This window comes from Brachyhypopomus gauderio, chromosome 17, assembly GCF_052324685.1.
Source record: "Brachyhypopomus gauderio isolate BG-103 chromosome 17, BGAUD_0.2, whole genome shotgun sequence".
NCBI lineage: Eukaryota > Metazoa > Chordata > Actinopteri > Gymnotiformes > Hypopomidae > Brachyhypopomus > Brachyhypopomus gauderio.
The window spans coordinates 5,607,461-5,630,612 of record NC_135227.1 but is presented as its reverse complement, the minus strand read 5'-3'; the positions used below and the strand labels follow the sequence as shown (position 1 = coordinate 5,630,612).

The 23,152-nt window shown below is 47.3% G+C and overlaps 1 protein-coding gene across 3 annotated transcripts in view; it reads right to left on the bottom strand.

Annotated features, from left to right (window-relative positions):
* The window catches only part of babam2 (BRISC and BRCA1 A complex member 2), a 61,980-nt gene that overhangs the window by 20,301 nt on the left and 18,527 nt on the right, over positions 1-23,152 (bottom strand). For all 3 annotated transcript variants that reach the window (XM_076978273.1, XM_076978274.1, XM_076978272.1), the window contains exons 5-6: positions 22,111-22,305; positions 20,051-20,125 (exon numbers count right to left, since the gene is read on the bottom strand). In XM_076978273.1, the coding sequence (XP_076834388.1) occupies positions 20,051-20,125; positions 22,111-22,305 (270 nt within the window). The remainder of the gene's footprint in view (positions 1-20,050; positions 20,126-22,110; positions 22,306-23,152) is intronic.

Genomic DNA, 23,152 nt, shown 5'->3' with positions numbered 1-23,152 from the left:
TGTGTGTGTGTGTGTGTGTGTGTGTGTGTGTGTGTGTGTGTGTGTGTGTGTGTGTGTGTTAAAAACGAGAGACCAACGCTGGCGTTCTTGGAAACATTGCAGCCTTTACTCACCTTACAAAAGCAATATGATGCAAACGCAGCTGTCAGGACGGAGGACGACCTGTTGCTCCCTCCACACTTACACCGCACACATTACACACACACGCAGGACACCCACACGCAGGACACACATTACACCCACACACACACGCAGGACACACATGACACCCACACGAAGGACACACACACACGCAGGACACACATTACACCCACACGCAGGACACACACACAGGACACACATTACACCCACAGGCAGGACACACACACGCAGGACACACATTACACCCACACGCAGGACACACACACGCAGGACACACATTACACCCACACGCAGGACACACATTACACCCACACGAAGGACACACACACACACACACACACACACACGCGCAGGACACACATTACACCCACACAGACGCAGGACACACATTACAACCACACACAGGACACACAGGACACAGACTCGCAGGACCTCCCTTACACCGACACGCAGGACACACAGACACGCAGGACACGACACGCAGGACACAGGCCTCTTCAAGCCTCCACGTTAACATACTGAATCACTGTGTCACTGCAGAAATGGACACGCCACACACTGCCTCCTGACTAAAACAGACATCCCGCACACAGAAGCGCATCAGTCCTGCAGGCACAGGACTCTCAGAGCTCTCTGGAGCTCACATTTACCAAGACTACTGCACAGGCAGCAGTAGAAATTAATCAGTGAATACAAATGAATTTCACTTAATTCATTGTTTCTAATGTAAATAATTAATGAACAGAAATGACATCACATTAGTCATTGTTAAGTATGACAGTTGTAATAAAATAAAGAGAAATGTATCATTGGACCTTTTCGGACATGAGTCACAGAACACGGAGCTAAATGAGTCTTGTGGGTTGGTATGAGACTCAGACACACAGTCACTTGTAAGCAGCAGACAGAGAAACAACACACTGACGTAGATTTACTCATACATACATTTTAATGCACACCTAGCTCACAAACCACAACACACAACTACCGACACGCACACACACACAGCATCACTGCCTGGAAATGGCTGATGAAACACCTGTTAGTGACTCATACATGACAATCAACAGCTGCTTAGTAATTAATGTTGAGTTGCCAAAAAAAAAAAAAACAACAAACCAACACACACACCATGTACACAATGCACAGACATGCGCGCGCACACACACACACGTGCACAGACACATACACAGACACACATGCGGAAACACACAGACACGCGCGCGCACACACTCACACACACACACACACACACACACACACACACACACACACACACACACACACACACACACACACACACACACACACACAGCCCCACTCCGTTACAAGAGACCAGGGCCGAGTACTTAATGGGGCAACGCACTTTTTTTTGGGGGGGGGGGGGGGGGGTACATCCCCAGAGGGCGGAGCCATCAGAGACGTTAGGCAACACAGATGAACAGGACCACGTGTGTGTCACCAGTGAGCAGGTCAGAGGAACACACTCTCTGCAGTACACACACACACACACACACACACACAAGCTCACATTGAGCAATTGTAAAATCTCCACAGAGCACAAACACCCACTAGGAAATAAGACATTTTTAAAAGAAGCTAAATTTCCAGTGAATGTTCAGTGAGTCTCTGCAGGTGCAGATCTTTATGTGCACAATAACAGGTATGAGAAGTTCAAATACTTTCATGTTCCCAAGAACTATTTGTCATCTCGTGCACCTTTCACTGCCTCACTTTCTCTATCTCTCTCCACCTTTCTCCATCTCTCTCCACCTTTCTCCGTCTCTCTCCACCTTTCTTCGTCTCTCTCCACCTTTCTCCGTCTCTCTCCAGCTTTCTCCGTCTCTCTCCACCTTTCTCCGTCTCTCTCCACCTTTCTCCGTCTCTCTCAATCTTTCTCCGTCTCTCTCCACTAGAGCAGCTTCCCCACATTTCACCACATGGTAAACAGAATGAGGCGTTCGCAGGCGTGACTGTTGGGCCACTGGGTGAGAGGGCGATACAGCACCGACAGGCTGGGTTACGTCATAGCAGAGACGGTGCCATGTAGTGACCTCCCCTCCACTGATACTGGGACAGAGGGCCATGGGGATGAGATGAGTTCCTGGGAGAAAGGGCCTTGGGGATGAGGTAACCAGGTACCTCCAGTGTAACCGTGAGATGATAACACCCACGTAGCATCCAGGATAATCAGGAGATGACCAGGCCCAAGTAGCGTTCAGGATAACCAGCAGATGACCACGCTCACGTAGCGTCCAGAATAATCAGGATAACCACGCCCACTTAGCGTCCAGGATAATCCTAAATATTCCCTTTCTAAACACATGCCAGCCCTTGACCATGTAAGGTTCATCGATAAAACTAAATATCACACTGTTCATTCTGTGCCTTCATCAACAGTGTTATAAAATCATCTTTACATTTATACTCTCTCTCATACACACATATATGCATGCAGGTATGCATCATACACACACGCACGCACACACACACACACACACACACACACACACACACACACACACACACACACACACACACACACACACCACAAACCACAATCTGTGGGAGGAAGCTCAGAAATGTACAAACAAATAAGACGCAAGTCTCCAAAGCGTTGTGTTCCTCCGTACTGAAGCAGATCTGGTCTGGAATCAAGTCTCCACTCCGTGACCTCAGGCCCGTTCCCTGTGTTTGACCTTTAGATAGCAACGGCAAGAAGAAAAATAGGAAACAAATGCTGTTGCAACCGAGGTCAGGCTGTGCATGCGCTCACTCCTCCTGACGCCTCTGATGAGGTCATCAAGTGACCGTCAAGGCGGATCTAAATAATGCGCTGCTCTTTCTTCTGCAAACAAACGCTTTCACAGAAAAAGTGCTAAAAATCAAAGATAACCCAATTTTTTTTTAAATATGTTTTTTCCTGCATCTCAGTGCAGTGCCAAACTGATGTGGTAGCGGTTCCTGGCCTTCACCATCTACTGCAGCTTTACGCTGGTCCCCACGTACTGCTGTATGGTCAAGAGGCAATAATAAAATAACAGTATGACCCAAGAGCTTTTCTTCTGCTCTTTAATAAGAGGAACTAATGAGAGAAGAGATGAGAGAGATATTGGAGAATGAGATCGCATTTTGGGTCACTGAGTTTCTAAGGAGCTGCTTGGAATCCTGACGACAGATAGGTCATGAACAGATGAACAGTATCTTTGAAAGTGTGTGTGTGTGTGTGTGTGTGTGACCTTGTCCAGGGAAACAACATGAAACTACAATGGAGTACACCAAAACAATGAAATGAACCTATGCTTGTCCATTATTTCAAAATGTACATTACGCTAACTACATTCAAACCTAACAGATCTGTATTTAAAAAGAAAGAAAGAAATGAATCAAGAGGCATGATGCATTGGGCCATTTTAAACTCCCCCACGCAGAACGTCCAGCACGGCCCGTCGGGTTGGTGACGCTGGTGTTTTACTTCACGTCAGGTCACTGCAGTCCTCCACTGAGTCCGAAGGCACGTCTCTTTGCTAAACAGCAATTCAGCACTGGATAAAATACATGAATGTGAAGCATATGCACTTATTAAGGCACAACTGGGAGAGAAACGCACCAAGCATTCAGCTTCCAGCAGGGTAAGTGGAAGGGTAGGTTGCAATAGCCACTCAGGAAAAGCATTCCGCAGATCTCTGTATTTTTCAGACAATTTAAAGCATCACAGAAAGAAACAAAAAAAATGTTAGGAGAGGTGGGTGAGCAGCTCGAGTCGATTTAGCTGTCAATATAGCTAATAAATATAAAATAGTTATTTTCCATCTTCTGTCCCTTAGCCTATCCTGGTATTGACTTAGACTCTAGCCTAAAGACTCGTGACTTGACTTAGACTCTAGCCTGAACTCGTGACTTGACTTAGACTCTAGCCTGAAGACTCGTGACTTGAATTAGACTCTAGCCTGAAGACTCGTGACTTGACTTAGACTCTAGCCTGAACTCGTGACTTGACTTAGACTCTAGCCTGAAGACTCATGACTTGAATTAGACTCTAGCCTGAAGACTCGTGACTTGACTTAGACTCTAGCCTGAAGACTCGTGACTTGACATAGACTCTAGACTGAAGACTCGTGACTTGACTTAGACTCTAGCCTAAAGACTCGTGACTTGACTTAGACTCTAGCCTAAAGACTCGTGACTTGACTTAGACTCTAGCCTGAAGACTCGTAACTTGACTTAGACTCTAACTTGAAGACTCGTGACTTGACTTAGACTCTAACCTGAAGACTCATAACTTGACTTAGACTCTAGCCTGAAGACTCGTGACTTGACTTAGACTTTAGCCTGAAGACTCGTGACTTGACTTAGACTCTAACCTAAAGACTCGTGACCTGACCTGGATTTGTATTTTGCAACTTTTAAACATCTCTGCAAGTTACACAATGAGAGGGAGTGAGAAGAGGGAGAGAGAGAGAAATACAGATAGACAGAGAGAGAGAGAGAGAAAGACAGATAGGCAGAGAGAGAGAGGGAGAGGGAGAGTGGGAGAGGGAGAGAGAGAAAGAGGGAGAGGAAGACAGATAGGTAGAGAGGGAGAGAGAGTGGGAGAGGGAGAGAGAGAGAGGGAGAGAGAGAGAAAGACAGGCAGAGAGAGAGAGTGGGAGAGGGAAAGAGAGAGAGAGAGAGAGGGAGAGACAGAGAAGGAGAGAAGGAGGTCGGGAGGGTGCAGAGTGTGACCTTTCCGACAGGCACGCCGCCGGTGTCACAGCTCTGAATGGCAGTGCGGGACCAGACTCCGCCCTGCACGGCCAGACTCCGCCCTGCACGACCCCGCCCATTCTGCTCTCCTTCACGGGTAAGCGTGGGTCAACCGGTCTGCCACGGCTCAACGGGTGAAGCGTCTGGGTTAGTGAAACTGAGGAGGCGGAGACAACAGGGCAGGAGCAGGACAACGGAAACATCTCAAATGCATCCAACTTAAAATATTTATTATTAATAAGAATGAAATGACTGTAATTGCACATCAGACAGTCCGTTTTAACGCTGTTTCAAGAAACGATCAAGGTAGCACCAGGTTTCCCTTAGCTGAAGCGCACAATTTCATCTTAATCCCGGTGGATCAGCAGTAATCCCTATGAGGGTGAGATCTCCCAGCATCAATAATCCTTTTCTTTCTAAATGCCATCTTTGCATTTGGAAGACAATACGCGCGCTGTCCCAGGCTAAAGCTCGCCTCAGCCTTACCTGATGACGTCACAGCCACAAGGTGTGTCTCTGAACTGGCACGTTAAACTCATATTTGCCCAAGATAATTCATTGGGCTGAGCCAGGTTCTATTTATGAGGCCATCTATAGAACAGGGAACACAAATCACTACAACGCTTCACTACCTGCTAAAGTTGATCATTCCCTCCCCCACTGTTTTATGAAAGATTGTCCAGGTGTTTATATTAAACTCGCTGTCCACTATAACTAATGACATGTTTCAATTACACTTGCACAACTCCTTGAATTTCAGCCAACTCCTTCCTCAAAGAAAAGTGCATTAACATGTTCTCTGGAAGTCAGGCTTGATTTCCACACATAAGACAGATATCGGAAACCATGGGGAGTGATATCCTTCCTTGGTAATGTGAAATCTGATGCAACGTGGCTGTCTGAACAATGCGATACAGGGGTTGGTTGCTGGAACACAGATTATAATGTTATTAAAGTGTCAATATATTATGAGATTATTCCTTTAGCTGGAACTGTTATATATGGCAATGTTTACATTTATATAATAATAGCACTATAGCTCCTAATACATAGGTTGTGCTTTCTGAAACTTCATATTTTAGGGTTTTGTTGAAGTGAAGCTGATATGGAATGAATGGCATTCGTTCAAAATAAAAGTCTTTTTCCATTGTGGAGCAAGAAGAAAAGCAGCATTAGTGGGAGACAGCCTATGGCACAGTGGACATCAGACACTAAGTGAACGCTCCTTTAATTTTTCAGGAAAAAATATTTTTCCCCTGCTAATGTAGGGCAAGATGTACTGAAGGTGCATTTCTGTGTTTTTGAGAGGACACTTCCCCTTTATTCATTATGCTAAATGTGACTAGCGCAGCTGCAAATTACCGGATAAACAGAAAAACGTCTTTAATTAACAAAACGTTGAGCAGCATCTTCGGCTGAGTTACCGGGTTAAAATCACCACCCCCGTCCCCGAGAGCTTTCTTCATTGAGGCCACAGGGACCAATTAGAGTCCTTACGTGAACCCAGTCATGAGCAAAGATCATAACTGTCTCCTGCTGTGTACCGGATCCGTGTGGCAGAGGGGAGCTCCGAACTACTCCTGCGTTTGCCGTTAGCTTTACCGTAAACGGTCATACGCAACTCCTGATTTTCCAGTGGAAGTCTCTACGCAGCTCAGCTGTCAGCGTTCAGACCTCTGGCGCTTGTCCTGGGTCTGTGACACACTTCCTGCCGTGTTCGAGCCAGTTCGTCCTGGTGTTATAACTTTTCAATAAGCGACGCACTTATTCTTTGTTGTGAATGTACACAGTCGCGTGCGCCTGTGTTTGTGTGTGTGTGTGTGTGTGTGTGTGTGTGTGTGTGTGTTTGCGTGTGTGTGTGTTTGCGTGTGTGTGTGTGTGTGTGTGTGTTTGCGTGTGTGTGTGTGTGTGTGTGTGTGTGACGTGTGTGTGTGTGTGTGTGTGTGTGGCGTGTTGGTTCCCACACAGCCAAGCGCTGTGAGGATTTGACCCTGCACTGCACTCTCTGCTCAGTGGAGATGAATTAACCTTGATAAATGAATACGATCAGTTAACTCGCTGCTCAGATGAGACGTGATGGCGTGTCTGTTCACACGCTCGCCGGGCCCTGGCCGTCCGTGTGAGGTGGCGGAGGAGAGTGGGGCGGGAAGATCAAAGCTGCAAACCATTTCCTGTAATTGCTTATGATAATGGCGGCTGTGAAGGTCACGTTTCCCCCTGCTCTAAATAAATGTCAGATACACAGCAAAAATGGCTTCTGGGGACCGCGGTGTGGCACAGCATTCGGGGGGGGGGGGGGGGGGGGGGGTTGGCAGGACGTGGCGAAGCAGGGGTCAGTCTGACAACGCGGCCGACCCACGGTGGCATTTTCAAAAACGCCTGCGCTACTGTGAACTTGCTCGGGGGAGCTCAGCGCTGTGAAAGGTCAAAGTTCAAGAAGGCTGCGTTTTCTTACAGCGCGTAAGAAAACTAATAGGGAGAGTGGCTGAGGCCAAATGTAACGCAGCCCGACTGTGCTGAAAGCCTTTTACAAAAGACAGCGCACCCACCAAAAACCCTCCACGTAAACACAACCACAACCTGAACTGAAGTTCAGCCAGTCAGAAATGAGTTACTACAGCAAACTATCACGAGGAAATAAATCCGACATCATCGAGAACCAACCCCCCCACCCCCCGACAGCAGCTGTGTGTCTTTATAAGGCCGTGGGCCTCTTTGTGGTGCAGGTCCCCTAACGGCAGGAAGTGTCCATGCTGAGCTGGTCAGTGCGGATCAGCAGGGCAGCGAGGGCGTGGCCACCCACAGCCAGCGCAGGTGCCTGGACGAGGGGAGGGGCAGCCGGGGAGAATAACGGGGCGCACGGCCCTTTATTTGCTGATGCAGCCCTGGGTGGAGATAATTCAGTGTTTACACGCCATGCTCTAAATGTGAGCTGGATCTGTTGCTGGCCTGAGGCGGAGCGTCTGGAAACACGCTTGCGTGCGTGTGCGTGTGTGTGTGTGTGTGTACGCCCGCGTGCTCAGCGAAGCACACGGGAAGGAGGTCACGGCGTAGCCAGGTTGCTTTTTGATGTAACTTGTTCTTATCCCTTCATCTTAAACCTACAGAGAAGCCAGATGTTCAAATAGTGCTTCCACATGACAGTGTCTAAAGCCCATAACGTTACGCTAATGAGATTCATGTGCAAACAGCCTTTGCGATACAGTCATCAATAGTCATACTCTCCATAAGAAATAATTAAGGCGTGATTTAGGTATATAATAAATGTAATAAATTAGGTCTGGATGGCAAGCTTCTGTAATAACAGAACTATATATTTTAATATATAAGAGCAATTTCTGGAAGATGAAAGCACGAGGTGTACAAGCGGATCGGTTGTGGAAGAGCAGCAGAAGATGTAAAGTAGCAGGAGTAAGATGAGTGGTTTGGACCTGAAGCTCCAGGACGGGACAGTGAGAGAGGACTCGGGGCAAACGCCACCACAGATGGGAGTTTACGGACACGTTTATTATTATTATAACTCACTTGAGGAGGCAATAAGTAGTGGGGGAACAAAACTCCTGAGATGTTTTCATGGGACTGAATGGGCATTGGGTTTAGCTCTGCGGTTGCAGTAGGTGAACAGGTGAACATAGGCATGACAGCCCACTTGATCCCACTGAGCGCACAGACCCTGGTTTAAATCTGCCCCCTTCCTCAGTGGGTCATTGTCGTAATATGGGTGATTTGTGTACACCCACTGATTTTGTAACAGGCGTTGTCTTGCCTCACAGCGGATGTCTTATGGCGGAGTCAGCAAAACACAGTGCATGCGCTTCTCCGTACAGACGAGGTACGCGACATACTAGACAGACTGGTTGGTCCTGCCAGGCCGGGGAACCGGCAGGAACCTACTGACTCCGTAACATAAGACACCATCCAGACACTCGAAACTAATTGCAGGAGCCCTGCTTTGAAGATCTGAAGAGTCGAAGCTACTGGTGAAAAATGTAAAAAATCTAAAAAAAAAAAAGAGAAAAATGAAATATTCAGTATCGAGCAGTATGTGTTTATGTGTGGACGGGCATTATGAGTCATTTACAGCAGCAAGCAATATATTTAAGAAATAGACTTGATTTTGCCTGTCACTTTGCATATGTATGTTGTGTTCCTCAATCCCATGTGTACTCCTGTGCAGAACCGTGTGGATGGACAACTGCTTATTGATCCAGAAACTGATTCTATGCATAACTGATTCATATACATATGATTCACCTTGGGGGAAAAGAGAGATTGTTCATAACCTTTAAATGCAAGCCCACATTGAACACCACATCACAGTAGAGCCGGTGTTTTCACTCTCTGCACAAGGAAGAACCTTCGAGCCCAAATGCAAATGAATGGCACATGTATTCTATATCTGTTCTGTCTACTGATACTCACAGTGAACGGTGTTAACTAATAGTTAACAACAAGTGGTATGATTTAAACTAACCATCAGCCAGACCCCACAGATTTGCTCTGTCAAACAGCGGCTGAAGAAACAACTACTTATATCAGCAACATGACAGATTTTTCGATGTTGTAATCACACAATCCATTACTATCAATACATGTCAGGGAACTACTGGTTTAGTGTCATACCCCTACTGAACAGGAAATGGAATTCAATAGAGTGTACTGGTTTAGTGTCATACCCCTACTGAACAGGAAATGGAATTCAATAGAGTGTACTGGTTTAGTGTCATACCCCTACAGAACAGGGAATGGAATTCAATAGAGTGTACTGGTTTAGTGTCATATCCCTACAGAACAGGGAATGGAATTCAATAGAGTGTACTGGTTTAGTGTCATATCCCTACAGAACAGGGAATGGAATTCAATAGAGTGTACTGGTTTAGTGTCGTACCCCTACTGAACAGGAAATGGAATTCAATAGAGTGTACTGGTTTAGTGTCGTACCCCTACTGAACAGGGAATGGAATTCAATAGAGTGTACTGGTTTAGTGTCATACCCCTACAGAACAGGGAATGGAATTCAATAGAGTGTACTGGTTTAGTGTCATATCCCTACAGAACAGGGAATGGAATTCAATAGAGTGTACTGGTTTAGTGTCGTACCCCTACTGAACAGGAAATGGAATTCAATAGAGTGTACTGGTTTAGTGTCATACCCTACTGAACAGGGAATGGAATTCAATAGAGTGTACTGGTTTAGTGTCGTACCCCTACTGAACAGGGAATGGAATTCAATAGAGTGTACTGGTTTAGTGTCATACCCCTACTGAACAGGAAATGGAATTCAATAGAGTGTACTGGTTTAGTGTCGTACCCCTACTGAACAGGGAATGGAATTCAATAGAGTGTACTGGTTTAGTGTCATACCCCTACAGAACAGGGAATGGAATTCAATAGAGTGTACTGGTTTAGTGTCATACCCCTACAGAACAGGGAATGGAATTCAATAGAGTGTACTGGTTTAGTGTCATACCCCTACAGAACAGGGAATGGAATTCAATAGAGTGTACTGGTTTAGTGTCATGCCCCTACTGAACAGGGAATGGAATTCAATAGTGTACTGGTTTAGTGTCATACCCCTACAGAACAGGGAATGGAATTCAATAGAGTGTACTGGTTTAGTGTCATACCCCTACTGAACAGGAAATGGAATTCAATAGAGTGTACTGGTTTAGTGTCATGCCCCTACTGAACAGGGAATGGAATTCAATAGAGTGTACTGGTTTAGTGTCATACCCCTACAGAACAGGAAATGGAATTCAATAGAGTGTACTGGTTTAGTGTCATGCCCCTACTGAACAGGGAATGGAATTCAATAGAGTGTACTGGTTTAGTGTCATACCCTACTGAACAGGGAATGGAATTCAATAGAGTGTACTGGTTTAGTGTCATACCCCTACAGAACAGGGAATGGAATTCAATAGAGTGTACTGGTTTAGTGTCATACCCTTACACAACAGCTGCTGTCATCTGACGGGTCAGAGTCTTTACCCCCTTAACCCGCTTTCAACACAAAACCCAATGCTATCCCCCAGCTATAGTCTTTCCAACCAATTTGACTCTTGTTTGTGAACTTCTGCTCTGACATTTTATTTTGATCCTCGGGCTCAGCCCAACCTATAATTTGGCTGCCTAAACAGCAGCATAATTGTTTATCGGAGCGGCAGGCTTAGCTGGTCTTTCCAGCGCCTCTTCTGCTGTTGCATTAGGGATCCCCAAACCACCAATTATCTGTCCCCCTCCCCCCCCCCCCTTTACTCCTTGCACTCTAAATAAATGTGACGCTAATGTCAGGGGCATTTGAACACTGGGCTCTGTCACTCTTGAGGGTTTATAAAGTTTTGAAGAGTAATTATACTGCACAATGGAGCTTCCTTCACATAAACAAAATGCTGTGAACTGCCTGCAATATGAACAATAAAACAGGCAAATCAACAGGTGAAATATTCCGGACAAATAGTGTGTGCTTTGCATGGCACAAATTGTGGTTCTTGGTGTGCTACAGTAAAATATTGATTCAAGTGGATATAGGGCATAACTTGGAGCATGAAAATGAAACATGAAAATCGCCATATATATATATATAATCATATGTGATATTGAAGCACTTAGCACTGCCATGAAATACAGCACTTTTCTTGTAAAATGCATGACGTTAAGCCACTTAAAGCGTGATTTTACTAGGGCTGCAGCCATAACGTTCACCACACAATGAACTCAACAAAGTTGCATATTTGCTACTTCGTTTGAAGACGCAGAGCAGAAGGCTGACGAAGATGATGGCTGACGAAGATGAAGGCTGCTGCTCTGTGAGAGTGCAGAGGTGAAAGACACCAATCTCTGCAGAGGGAACCTGCAATTACTTCCCAGCTTTTAAGATTCCTGAGCCCTTAGTAAGTGTTTACTGTTGCAGGGCACGATCAGGCTCCAAATTACAACTACTGGCTCCAGCATTAACTGCTCAACAGTCACGCACAGGGCAGGGTAGACTGTGTCCTCAGCTCTGTGCTCTAAACTCCACTGGCACCCCACACAGCTCATAAAACAAACAAACAAACAAACAAACAAACAAAAAACTGCTAACAACATTTTAAGCAAAGAAACAAATAAACAAAGCTAAAGTCTCTTTCCTGTTCAACGAAATATAGTTTCTCTAAAGCGAGGCTACAGTTTCACTACAGTAGGACTAGTACAACTCACAGAATGACTGCTATCCTCAAACGATCGACCTTCATATCAGCGGTGATGACATCCTTCAAAGCTTTCTGCTGCTATCACCAAGTGACATCATCACGTCGTATGATTCATGAAGTCATTCCGAGCGTGGCCCAGATCAGCAGGCCGCACATTTAGCGTGAACACGCAGATGAGTCAGTGAAGGCTTTGTAATACAAGCAGCCAAGGAACTGAATTCAAAAAGTCACTTCATCAGGCAGAGCGCGGATAGCCTTCTTTTAGGGTAAAGTGAGAAAAGGAGCCGACTTGTGCCAATAACTCTAAAAATAAAGTTTATTTATTACACGGTGACGAGAATAGATGGGGGAGAAAGCAGCACCAGTTGAACCTGCTGGTGCTTGGACAGCTAATTATACCCATAATGGTGACCAAATGATGGGTGTTGGAGTCACAGTCAGTGAGGTCATGATCACAGGCTTCTGAACAATGGTGCCGTCAGACGGCAGCTCGGGACGAGGCCGCGTGGACACTCGTGCTCACTCGGAGGCGCTGGCGAGATTGTGTTCCCGACCACTGCTGCGGTGGTCAGTCATCGAATGACTCAGCCGCAAAGTGCTGAAAGTGTCCCAGACGCGCTCCAGAAATGTCCTGCCCCCCGACCACACAAAGCGCATTCCGAAGACGAGCTGGCATGTCAGCGATAGGGTGGTACTGGGTCAGAGTGCCACGGCGGATGTAAACTGCTTGGGCAAAATCTGGGGCCCGGGGAAGGGGGCCTGAATATGTACGTGACGGCTTATTCGCCATCAAACTGCATAAAAGTGTAAAAAGGGAGGAGCTCAGGGCACGTGAGGAAGATGATGAAGGTAATCATCTCCACCCCCAACCCCCCGAGCGACGCGAGAGCAGACAGACGTTCTTCACACAGGAACAGAAGCGCAAACGCAGCGTGGCACGTCCCCAGCGGAGTGGATCGTTAACACGCCGTGTGCGCAATCTGCAGTTTGGAGCTTCTACGTCACTCTCCCTCTTCCCTAATCTGAGCTCTGCTGGCACGGGAGAATGTCGGAGAAGATGTGAAGCGTCGCGACTGACGAAAACCGCAGAGTGGCAAGGATTGGTTCCTCCGTGTTTCCTGCTCTTACCGACAGCATGGGTGTCTTGCCTGCCGAACACGCTCTTCGGGGAGAGAGAGTGTTCAAAGGCTTAGGAAGATAAGACAACAGGAATGTGTTAGCGTGTGTGTATAAGCGGGTGTGTCTGTTGCCACCTGTTTACTTTAACGCTTTGTCACTAAGATCTGTAAACCTGGAGAAATTATCGCTCAACTTAATACTTTGTCAATTGAAAGAACTAACCCTGAAGTTTCTCTCATTAATGCTACACAACAGGTTCTCATAAGCCTTAGAAATAAAAGCAAAAATAAAAACAAAACAAACTACACAACTACTATAAGAGGGTCTAAATCAAGATGACAGCAGGCTTTGACTGTACAAACATGCAGATATGGTCAAAACCTTTGTGGAATGTCTCAAACCAACCATGGGCTGTCCAAGCGGTATAAATAAAGACGGCATTAGTGATGGGTTCAGTATGCGGATTCTGTGAGATAGCATGGTGAACACGTCAGGCCTTTACCTGCAGGCATGTTCAATATTGACTGAAGGGCTGAGCTGTGTGAACCCACCAACTCCTGCGTTCCACAGGAGAAACTTGCATGGAGAATTTAAACAAATGTTCGGTGCCTCGGCGAGGTGGTCGATGTACATCCTTTGAATCCTCACAAACGTAACAGTGGTTTAAACATTAACACGAACCCACACCAAAGAAGAAAGAGGAGGAGCTGACAAAGGTGGAACGAGTCAACGCACACTTGCCATACGAGACACAATAACATCGTTAATACATAAATGACATTAATGAACAGCAGCAGCTTTATGTATGCGGCACTTTTTAAACATGGTTTACATGGTGCTGTACAGAGCAGAAATATAACGTGGGGTCAAATGGGAGGGGGCCTGAGAGAGAACGTGAACCCCTGAACGTGAACCCCTGAACGTGAACGAGAGAGACAACGTGAACCCCTGAACGTGAACACAGAGAACGTGAACCCCTGAACGTGAACGTGAGAGACAATGTGAACCCCTGAACATGAACACAGAGAACATGAACCTCTGAACGTGAACACAGAGAACGTGAACCCCTGAACGTGAACCTGAGAGACAACGTGAACCCCTGAACGTGAACACAGAGAACATGAACCTCTGAACGTGAACACAGAGAACGTGAACCCCTGAACGTGAACGTGAGAGACAACGTGAACCCCTGAACGTGAACACAGAGAACATGAACCTCTGAACGTGAACACAGAGAACGTGAACCCCTGAACGTGAAAGCGAGAGAGAGCGTGAACCCCTGAACGTGAACGTGAGAGAGAACGTGAACCCCTGAACGTAAACACAGAACATGAACCCCTGAACATGAACAGAGAACGTGAACCCCTGAACATGAACACAGAGAACATAAACCCCTGAACATGAACGTGAACGTGAAGGAGAGCGTGAACCCCTGAACATGAACATGAGAGAGAGCGTGAACCCCTGAACGTGAACGTGAAGGAGAACATGAACCCCGGTAATGGGGGGATGGACCAGGTCTCCACACGCACTCAGGTGGAGAGAAACAGAGGTAGGAGCTGCAGCAGCAGCCAGAGTCTTCCACGTTCATTCAGCACTCGGGCGCGTTAGCATAAAGAACGCGTTGTTGAGCAGAGAAACTCGGCTTTGAGGAATCACAGATCTGAGAACAGGTCCGTGATGGCTGCCTGCGTCTGCACATGATGTGGTGTGAAAACTCAAACGAGCTCTCGGAGGAAATGAAGAGCAAGGCCTTTTGCTCAAAACTTCTATTAGACATGCAGCCTTCTTGAAGACATAAAACTCTAAAGGACATAGCTGGATCTAGAAGAAACCTACAACATGCTCATAACCTGTGCGGAATAAACCACTCCGGTAAAGAAGTGCCAAAACACACTTATTATCATCATCTGGTGCACAGAGCTAACAAATGTCGGTCTAAATTTGTACCGGGTCTCATTCGTAATGCTGCACAGAGAATGTTGGCATTGCCTGCATTGGCGGTAAACCCATTTCTTTAACGTTAACCCCTAAGCCCTCCTCCAAACACACAAGCACACGCACATGTACGTGTGCTAATACACAGGCACACGCATATGCACATCCTTTCTGGTGGGCATGGTGAGGCTTCTTGTCTAAAACCCAAACATCTCCTTAGCTGTCTGAGTAGAAGCCAATCACACTGTTTATTAAGTACCCTACGGACGCTCTGGGATTCAATCCTCATTCGCCGTGCCTTTTAGAAAACATTATCACGGCTGTTCGTGGAATTGCTATATTTGAAATTGTAATCAAGATTTAAACTGGCACAAATATGCATGAAATTAATTGTTGCATAAAAGTTGCTTGATGATATGTCATTCTTTTTATGGGTTATTAACATAACGAGAGCAGGATTACAGAAAGAAGAAAGAAAGTAAGAAAGAAGGACAGAAAAAAAGCACTTAACTGTGAACATTCCTTAGATCCAAACAGTAAAAAAAATGAAAAAATAAAAAAATAAAAAGACAAATGGAGATCTGACCAACCTGAACGAGGAGAGACGTTAGGTGGAAAAGCAGGGGTAGGGGACAGAGCTGAGAGAGGACACCACAACAGTGAGGGTAGGGGACAGAGCTGAGAGAGGACACCACAACAGTGAGGGTAGGGGACAGAGCTGAGAGAGGACACCACAACAGTGAGGGTAGGGGACGGAGCTGAGAGAGGACACCACAACAGTGAGGGTAGGGGACAGAGCTGAGAGAGGACACCACAACAGTGAGGGTAGGGGACGGAGCTGAGAGAGGACACCACAACAGTGAGGGTAGGGGACAGAGCTGAGAGAGGACACCACAACAGTGAGGGTAGGGACGGAGCTGAGAGAGGACACCACAACAGTGAGGGTAGGGGACAGAGCTGAGAGAGGACACCACAACAGTGAGGGTAGGGACAGAGCTGAGAGAGGACACCACAACAGTGAGGGTAGGGGACGGAGCTGAGAGAGGACACCACAACAGTGAGGGTAGGGGACGGAGCTGAGAGAGGACACCACAACAGTGAGGGTAGGGGACGGAGCTGAGAGAGGACACCACAACAGTGAGGGTAGGGGACGGAGCTGAGAGAGGACACCACAACAGTGAGGGTAGGGGACGGAGCTGAGAGAGGACACCACAACAGTGAGGGTAGGGGACGGAGCTGAGAGAGGACACCACAACAGTGAGGGTAGGGGACGGAGCTGAGAGAGGACACCACAACAGTGAGGGTAGGGGACGGAGCTGAGAGAGGACACCACAACAGTGAGGGTAGGGGACGGAGCTGAGAGAGGACACCACAACAGTGAGGGTAGGGGACGGAGCTGAGAGAGGACACCACAACAGTGAGGGTAGGGGACGGAGCTGAGAGAGGACACCACAACAGTGAGGGTAGGGGACGGAGCTGAGAGAGGACACAACAACAGTGAGGGTAGGGGACGGAGCTGAGAGAGGACACCACAACAGTGAGGGTAGGGGACAGAGCTGAGAGAGGACACCACAACAGTGAGGGTAGGGGACAGAGCTGAGAGAGGACACCACAACAGTGAGGGTAGGGGACACCACAACAGTGAGGGTAGGGGACAGAGCTGAGAGAGGACACCACAACAGTGAGGGTAGGGGACACCACAACAGTGAGGGTAGGGGACAGAGCTGAGAGAGGACACAGTTGTGATATTTCATGAGCTGCGACAGCTTTCATACATGTCTTAGCCTCCATGTATATTCTAATGAAGTATGGCGTCAGCTTGACATGAGCTGACGGATCAGACTCTCTGTGTGTTTTGAACAGAGAACGTTATCAACAACACCTGGACGTTTACAGAGAAGATCTCATGTCTTACGATGTGTCTAATCATGGGTGCAGTACATCAGGGTAAAGATGTCAGAAGGGTAATAAATCCACACTTATTTTCTCAAAAATAAACCAAAGGATGTTGGAGAGAATGATGCCTGAAGGTTCCTTTGTCTTCCCAGAAAAAGAAACTGCTGATGCCTGATATCATTATTACACCACGCCGGTGTCATCATGCCTCCACCCGCTCTCCACCTCTCCCCCTCTGCGCCTCTCCCCCTCTCCGCTAGCGCAGGCTGCTCTCTCCTGACAGGCAGGCCGCTCCCCGCGGGCCCATTTGAGAAGGTAAACATGTCCAGCTAGGTGAGCTAAAACCAGCGAGACGTCGCGATGTACGACATCGGTCCACCAGAGCCCCATCACGACCTCGCGGGGGCGGGTGCACGGCCCGAGACACGCACGCACGCACGCACGCACACACACACAAACAGGTGTGCCGATACCGCAGCCAGACGTGGCCCCATGCAGAGGCCTAGGCCTGTAGCATCACCACCCAGTCCTAACTGCAGGCTTGTTATTACAGCAGTCTACAGGAAAGGGTTTCTGGGGTGTTAACTGCACATTAGGGGGTAAAACTTGAAGAGGACTACAGGTAGTGGTGGTGCTGGTGTTGGTGCTTGGGTGGAGGTAAAAGACATTTAACCTTCTGACCTCCCTCACCTGTTTGGGAAAGGCCCTGCTAAATGTGTCACTATCTACTATAACTGCCTCATTCTCAGAAGAGGCAGTGCGGGCACATTTCGTAATGTGTGTAAACAGTACGTTATCTCCTTCATCATCCTCACACCATGTTGGGTAGCAGGGGGAAAAACAACGTTTTTTCCTGTTACCTAGGTAACCAACATGTACAAATAATGCTTACCTTACACAGCCAGAGTTACGATGTCTTTAGTTTCTTCTGTATGCAACCCTACTTTAAAAACCATAAAGGCAATAAGGTTCAGTTTATTAGCGTGCTGTGAAGTCTTGATGACCACTCCAGCCCAGAGTGGTGTCCAGTGGTCACTCACTTCCTGTTCCTGTCTGAAAGGCTTTGGGGGGGGGCAGGGCTAGACGACAACAACATGCAGGCGTCATGGAAACGTCTCGTCTGCTAGGCCCACACACAACGCCGGTCAAGGTTTGAACTCCCTCAGATTTTAGCTTTACATAAGATCTTCAGGATTTTTTTTTGTTTACTGAAAAGCTTTTTCTTTGTAGGTTTAGTTCAGTATAATAAACCTGTTACAGAACAAGCTCCGACAAACATCTGCAGAGGACAGATACAGCAAATAAAACGCTACAAAGTAAACGGGTTCGGGAAAAGAAAAGGATCCCATTTAAATTTACGACAGCGATTATAAACACAATCTAAAAGATGAAACGCCACGGGCCCTCCGGTCCAAAAGGAGAAATCTCGGGCAGGAGAAGGAGACGAGTTTCCTTTCAAGCGCTGACAAAGCTGCGTCCCCTGGGAGACGCGTGTGGGAGAAACAGTATTTCTCACACTTCTTAATCCGCGATGACTCTTGTGCCTGCTGCATCACACGCGGGTTCTTTCAGCACGGGGGAACGACACTGACGTGAACGTGTGACGCCAAGATGATGGATCACGCAGTTCAGCCAAGGAAAAGGAAGGGAAGAAGGAAGGAAGGATCTCTGGAAGAAGACTGCAGGACTGCCCAAGTGCCCCGGCATTACACATAAGACATCTGGTACCAAATTCCTCTAATTATGGAGGCTCATGCGACTCACAAGCGTGCGTGGCAGGAGTCCAGTACGGTTGGAACTAAACGCTCGTTTTGATCTATTAACTCAGAAACAGATTTTTCCCCAAACAACCAGGGCTTTTATGTGGAGTTTGAATCCTGGACGGACCGGCAGGCTTCAAAGGTCGATAAATCTGAGTTTTGGGAAGACGCCGTCTATCTAATCGTATACCAAAGAGAAGCTGCATTTGAACGACAGTAACGTATATCATTAGACATGGCGGAGGTATGAAATAAATGAACTGGTATAATGTATAATCGGATAACCAGAGAGTGCTTATATGAACAAGCCAGGCCTGTTGGACACGCATATCTCTCATGGAAGACCTCGGGAAGAAAGTCCTTTTAAAATTTAGGATCTGTAAGGAGGACGTTTGAAATGTCTTAGTCCACAACTGTTACCGTCACTGTCAGCTAGGACAGTGTGTGTGTGTGTGTGTGTGTGTGTGTGTGTGTGTGTGTGTGTGTGTGTCGCACCGAGGGTTAGACGGCCAACATAGTGATGATGATGAAGGATGCAGCTTCCATATGTTTTCCATGTTTCCTGCTCTCATCACAGGGAGGGCAAACATGGCCAAGACTGGATAAGGCCACTGAGCGTAGGCATCCGGAACGATCCACACACACACACACACACACACACACACACACACACACACACACACACACATGCATACATACACCAACGCTCATACTTTGCACGCGCATATGTGCACACACACGGGCTCTCTCTCTCTCTCTCTCTCACACACACACACACACACACACACACACACACACACACACACACACACACACACACACACACACAGTGTAGTAGAGAGGGTGAGAGAGATGGAAAGGGAATAAAGAGGGAGGCACAAGGCAACTGTGAGGGGAGGAAGTGTGGAGGAAGAGAAAGAGGAAGTGGGGGGTGGAGGGAGAGGGGTGGAACGAGGGGGGGCGTAGGACCCTGCAGACACTCCACTCAGCGCTGATAGGAACTGACGGGCTGCTGATTAGTCAACTCGCAGCCTCAGCAACCACCGTATATACACGTACACACACTTGTGTACACACACGCACGCACGTACACACACGCACGCACGTACACACACACGCACGCACACACACACAAACCCACAAATCCCGATCATAAACAACAAGTGCTTTTCCTTATTTGGGCCTATATGGTCATGCCTGAACCTGTGTATGTGTAAGTGTTCACAGGTGTGTGTGTGTGTGTGTGTGTGTCCGTCCTACCTTGAGGAGGTAGATGGGAATGTTGCTGAAGTCCACTGGGAGTTTGAGCAGGAAGCGCGCGGAGAACTCTCCTGTCTGCAACACACACATGAGGACTGTCAACAAGCGCACAGATGCCTGCACGTCAAACTTGCTCAGGTTGCTTGCTCAGTCCCGTAACGGCGCCCACATCCCGTAACGGCGCCCACGTCACGTAACGGCGCCCACGTCACGTAACGGCGCCCACGTCACGTAACGGCGCCCACGTCACGTAACTGCTTCCCCGTCCCGTAACGGCGCCCACGTCACGTAACGGCGCCCACGTCACGTAACGGCGCCCACGTCACGTAACGGCGCCCAGCCCACGTCCCGTAACAGTGCCAACGTCCCGTAACAGCACACATCAGGACAGCCGATGCCCTGAAGGCCACGGTGTGATGCAAGCGGCTGTTCAACAGCTGGACGGAAGTGAACGTTCAGCATTCTGGTGCAGAGATTTAGAGAAACTAATCTGGAGTGGGTCCACCAGTCCGACAATGATGCAACGGTGAAAAGAATCAAAGATTTTACTGTTAACTTAAACAACGTTCTTTCTGAATGATGCCGTCTTTAAATGAAAAAGATTTAAAAGATTTAGATAACGTATATTCTGTTTCACTTCTTTCAAATTAGAGCGGATCATTATGTATGTTACCAACTGACACGCTAGATACATTCTTGGACATAATCAGAATATGAGCACTTCTAGAATTTCTCCACTGTTTCTCAATCATTGTCTGTTATCCCACAAACCACAGCTAAATCTGCCACATCCCTTTAGAGGTAGAAGACGATGAGGCAATGCACACACCCACATACACACCCACACAGACAATCCTCTACCCAAATGTTCTCCTGTTGAGAAACCCTTTGAAGGGGGAAGCGTAGCACACTGGGCTCTTTGTGTATGTGTGTGTGTGTGTGTGTGGATGTGCGTGTGGTTTATGACTCTACCTGCACACTCTGGTGTACAGGTAGATACACCCCCAGCTGCTCCCGACATGACTGTCCATGAATACTAAGGTAAACCTGGACAAGGTCTCGACGGCTGTTCCTGGAATGCTGCTTTTTGGGGGTCATTTAACTGACGTGTTTGTACACATTTTAACATTTTCACATGAAAACCCAACGCACAAAACTCAAGTATCAAAGGTCAATAAAACTGCCTCACATTTCGGACTGAACAACCATGCGCCGCGTTAAGAGCCTCAGAGGAAGTAGGCGTACGGTTTCAGTGGGAAATCACCTGGCCGCTCTTCCCAGCATGCCTGCAGCAGCTCCCAGAGACACTGGGCTCTTGTGGGCAGCTCTGTTTGCTCTTCTGTGCGCCTGAGGTCTGAGCACCAGGAAGGCAGGACCAGTTTGAACTGGACCTGCTTCTCCATTTACTGTCACACAGTATTTTGGAGCGTTTGGGTTCATTATCCCCCTCATAAATGAAGGACTAACCAGTCATAGGTGTGGGTTCTGTGGCTGAGGGGTGTGCTGTGGTAGCTGTGCTGGTGGAGACCATATGTGTGTGTGTGTGTGTGTGTGTGTGTGTATATATATATATATATATATATATATATATATATATATATATGAACATTATATCATAGGGTACAAAGAGTGAACAGAAATTCGAGCCTTTATCAGGTAATTTAAGTCAGCTCTTATTTTATATTGTTATGGGTAAATAAATGTACTCAAATGAGACTCGTGAGGTCACATGACACACGTTCCACACCTCTATCTTATAACAGATGGCCACCTGTTAACAGCTCTCAGTCCAACATCCCTTTGCTTACCATTTTCATTTAAAGACTAATAATCCACTTGCCATAATTGTTTGTTTCAAATAATTTTAAAAACATGAATCATATTCAAGTGCACGTGTACTCAAACTTCTGAGTGATGCTGTGAAGTCTGAATGAAAGGACAAACACGACACATTTGAAAAGTGTCTTATGATTAACAGATGTGGAGTTCAGCACAGCACATCTGACATTCTCCACAGTTGTTCTGACCCCTGACCCCTGACCCCGCACAGTAGCGCTCACCCAGCTGTTCTTGCGGCCGGCGTAGACCTCCATGCTGCGGCCGAAGTCGTGGTCCTGGAGCAGGCTGTCGTACTCGAACAGCAGGCGTGAGCTGTCCCGCAGGCGCTGGCACTGGTACTGGTGGTACTGCAGGAGGAGCTCCTTCACCAGCCGCAGGAGGCACTCCGGGTCGCCGGCGTCCCAGGCCGCCAGGTGCTGCACGCAAGGACCACACGCCGCACACGGTTAGCCTCCTTTAGCCTCCTGAACGCCTCGCCTTAAAAAAACCTGAGCGTTTTTTTACGAGCTGCGTTTACAAGAAGAGTTCCGTGAGGTAAACAGGTAAGCAGACATCTGTCACATCCATCCATCAAAATAGATTTATGAATGCTAATCTTGTCAAGTGGGGTGGGCTGAAGAACTTAAAGGGTCAATTTTGGCATTATTCATGAGCGTAGCTTGTAGCGTAGCTTTTAGCTTGAGTGCTAAACTGAGAGTCCTGCCTGTCAACTGCATATATCAGTTATACTGAGAGAATGTTTAATATGGCAGCTTCACTTAAAGGGTATTTTAAGTCTTGTAATATCTTACCACTACAGTGCACAATACACAATGACAGGAATTTGAGCAGAGAGATATGAGAGAGAGAGAGAGAAAGATAGAGAGAGATATGAAGAGAAATGTGTGTGTGTGTCCATGTGAGAAAGGGAAAGGTGTGTGTGTGTGTGTGTGTGTGTGTGTGTGTGTGTGTGTGTGTGTGTGTGTGTGTGTGTGTGTGTGTGTGTGTGTGTGTGTGTGTCCACGTGAGAGAGAAAAAGAGGTGTGTGTTTGTGTGGTGTGTGTGTATGTGTGAGAGAGAGAGAGAGAGAGAGAGAGAGAGAGAGAGAGAGAAATGAAGAGAAATGTGTGTGTGTGTGTGTGTGTGTGTGTGTCCATGTGAGAGAGGGAAAGATGTGTGTGTGTGTGTGTGTGTGTGTGCGTGTGAGAGAGTGAGGGAGAGAGAAAGAGGTGCGTGTGTGAGAGAGAGAGAAGCTGAACAGCACTTATCCGTTCCTGCAGCACT